A 3,331-nucleotide genomic window follows, 5' to 3' on the forward strand; every position below is an offset into this window, starting at 1 on the left:
CACAGGTGCTTAGTAACATCGTGGTGTCTCAAATGTGGTCATGATCACGATAATGTTAATCGCTGCCTAGTTATAGTACCTGTTCTGTAGTGTTGGACTCATCAGTTGACCCCGACTTCTGGAGTGTCGCGTTATCTAGTTTTCCTTGGATCTCCCGGTCTCTTTAAAACCCTCTCTCTCCAGATTTGTCGGAGACATTCTTCCTCTGGGACGCCCACCCAGCTTCGATTGCTTACACCTCACATGCCATAGAAGTGATCCTCTTTTCTATTTGGCTTAGACCCTACTGGTAGGTTCATCTTAGCAGCCGCAGACAACAGTCACGTATCATCTCCGTTCACTGCATTAGTGTTCCACTCAGCTCCGAAAGATGACATTGAACTGCACATCATAACTCTCGGAAGAGCCAGCATCCTGTAATGACAACTGCACAAGTGGTTCTTTCTGAACCTCTCCGACTCGTTCAGATTGCGGTGCGGTGATAAGGGCTGGGTGGAGAGTAACAGAAGGCTGAAATATCAGCTCATAATTCAAGAATATTGCAGTGGATTGATCCAGGGTTAGTTTTGGAGTTGACTACACAATGACGATTGACTTGAGATCGAGTAATCGGGGGGTAACTACCACGGAAAAATGGTAAACGCACTTACCTCAGTGGTTGATCAGTCTGTAACGAATCAGCAAGCATATGTATAGAACAAGAAAATATTCTCTAATTTCTTGTTGGAGTTCATTTGCAAACCTCAAAAATAAACTTTTCCATTACTTAGAAGAGAGGGTTCACGGTGCATGCACTTTCTGCAACATAGTTGCAGATTCTAGTGTGAAACTAGGAGTAGTTCTGACGCTCTTCCTGTGCGTTTCTCGTGCAGGGGAAAATCATCTGTACACCATGCTTGAAACGTCGATTGGCCGACTTTTGAACTGTTCTTATTCTCATGGCGCTCTGCTATTGCAATCCATGTCTCCTCAGCTGATGGGCTCTGCAGAACAGCAAGCCCTGGTGCAGTCATTCGTGCGACTCAACTCCGGGTGTATGTTGGAACATTCATCACAGCAAGGAAATGGTAATCCAAACACTTTCTTCAAGTCTACAAATAGCTCCAGCCTCGTGAACTCCACCAGCGAAATGACGTCTCCAGATGTAGACTATGTTGGTGCGCTGGAGAACAATCTTCACATGAATTGCATCTCCTCTCTGGGCGGCGGAAACAATGTCCTCATCCCTGGCCTGACCAGCATGCTTGATCGCAATAAGAACAGGGACGGAACTTTCATGGCCGCTCACCGATACTACAAGAGCTTCTATCCCATGGAGAGCCCCGGTGGACCACTATCGTCTGGACTGCTTCCTTGCGGTAAGAGTGAGAATTCTCTGAACAAGGGTGAAGCTCGCGTAATTGCAATAGCTGATCTCCAGCGCCTCTTGGAAGGCGATGACGAGGATTGGATGGTACAGGAGGAGATAAAGATGCATGAATCCTCGAAGCTAGTGAAACCACAACAACAATCTGAGAAACACGCAGTCTTCCAAGACAGTTTTGGAGGATGCATCGAAGCCTCCTCATCAGCAGGCTTCACTGTGACATGTTTCGACCGGGTTACAATTCCTTCTGCGACACATCCACCAACTCCACCATTTCGCCAGAGAAAGGGTAGTGTCGGTGGATCTCCAGCTGTAGACCTGGACAACTTTGCTAGAATGCAAGCCATCTTGTTCCGACAAGCCTCCCAGCTTATACCTACCCTGGAGGACATCGCCAGCTCCAGACCCAAGAGGAGAAATGTTAGGATCTCCATAGACACCCAGAGCGTAGCCGCTCGTCACCGCCGCGAGCGTATCAGTGATCGCATTCGCGTTCTTCAGCGACTCGTTCCGGGCGGCACCAAGATGGACACGGCGTCCATGCTCGATGAAGCCATCCACTACATCAAATTTCTGAAGCAGCAGCTTCAGGTCTACACTGATGCTCGAATCATATCTTTATCAGTTATTGGAAAATCCTGTTTGAGGTTCAGCATAACTTCCTGACCCTTATATGAAAATCAAATGTGTCAAAGGTTCCTGAATGTGGTTATCAGCTTCTTGCTCATGTTTTGCAGACATTGGAGCAGCTTGGGATCGATGGGTGTGACCCAGGGGATGTTGCGCTGCGAGGCGGTGAAGCTCTACAGCTCAGCAGCTCAGTGCGTCCGGCGTTCCACATGAACTACACATCAGCGTTTCAATCATGGCCAGCTTCAGTTACCGATCTCGGAAATCGAAGCAAAACATGTCCTCAAGACTAGGTCACTTTCAACTGAACATTTCCGGATGCGAAAATGTAAGAAAAGTAACAATTGTTCCCAGTCTAAATTCAGCTCTCCTAATTCCAGATTATGAGTTCGTTCAGAGCGGCATTCAATTGAGGTGATGTCACTAAAGCCATACTGTGAACACGACGTCGACAACAAATTGTAGCTCGGCTTCCTGCATACCTTAGCACTGTCGGCACGAGACCTGAGGACTTTGGCAGCAACTTTTGTCAAAAAGCAAACCTGTTCCATACAAAACCTTGTTGCTTCCCTAGCTACCTGCAAAACTTCAAACCATTTCCCTAGGCCCTTGTATTGTAATGACGTCGCGAGTATAAAACTGAAAACTCCATTAGCCGATTCAAGTTTGGAGGAAGCGAGGAAGTGAGAAATCTGGCAGTAACTGGAACATTCATTGAATAATTAAACGAAGGTTCCAGAACGATCGTGTGCATAATCGGCGAATCTCAGAGCTCAGATTCCTGCATACTATTAACGGCTTGGACCTGACGACTGTCTCAGTCATCAAGAAATCTTGAGTTTTGATTCCCAGAGCTTGCCTCAACTGATGTTCTTGCCCTGATATTCGTACTAGTGTGGACCCGCTAGGTTTTATGAGAGCAGAGCAAAATCAATATATATATATATATATATATAATTATGTTGTGAGTAAGTTAAAAGTCCAAAATTGGAACAATTCTATACAATAGCACCATAAAAATTTCAAAAGATAGAAACTCCGTGGGAAGCCTACATACTCATATTTCCTGATACATCAACTTGTAAAATATCACGAAATTGTATGAAAACTTCAAAAAAAGTATCCAACTGATTTTCAACAGTAAAATTAACATAATATTTTCAACATGAACTGAATTTTTTTGTACTTCTATCATAATTTATAGTTATTGAAACACTAATATTAAATAAATACATTTAATTATAAAAAAACATCACCAAATTTTCTTCTACTTCAAAGATCCTTCATGATGTATAATAACACACATTACAGTAATACATTATAGTGCAAATAATG

General features: G+C 44.1%; 1 protein-coding gene across 1 annotated transcript; it reads right to left on the minus strand.

Annotated features, from left to right (window-relative positions):
* Nucleotides 1-754: 754 nt before the first annotated feature.
* On the minus strand, nt 755-2,850 carry LOC141045347 (uncharacterized). Its single transcript, XM_073533707.2, has 2 exons — nt 2,479-2,850; nt 755-2,210 (listed from the first exon to the last, which is right to left on the minus strand). Exon 2 carries the CDS (start codon nt 1,798-1,800, stop codon nt 1,306-1,308), a length of 495 nt encoding a protein of 164 aa, XP_073389808.1. The 5' UTR covers nt 1,801-2,210; nt 2,479-2,850; the 3' UTR covers nt 755-1,305.
* Between the last annotated feature and the right edge of the window lie 481 nt (nt 2,851-3,331).

Source organism: Physcomitrium patens, chromosome 4, assembly GCF_059467195.1.
Source record: "Physcomitrium patens ecotype Gransden chromosome 4, ASM5946719v1, whole genome shotgun sequence".
Lineage (NCBI taxonomy): Eukaryota > Viridiplantae > Streptophyta > Bryopsida > Funariales > Funariaceae > Physcomitrium > Physcomitrium patens.

Coding starts and splice junctions, on each gene's coding strand:
- LOC141045347 (XM_073533707.2), bottom strand. CDS start 1,800: ATGGAGATCCTAACATTTCTCCTCTTGGGTCTGGAGCTGGCGATGTCC.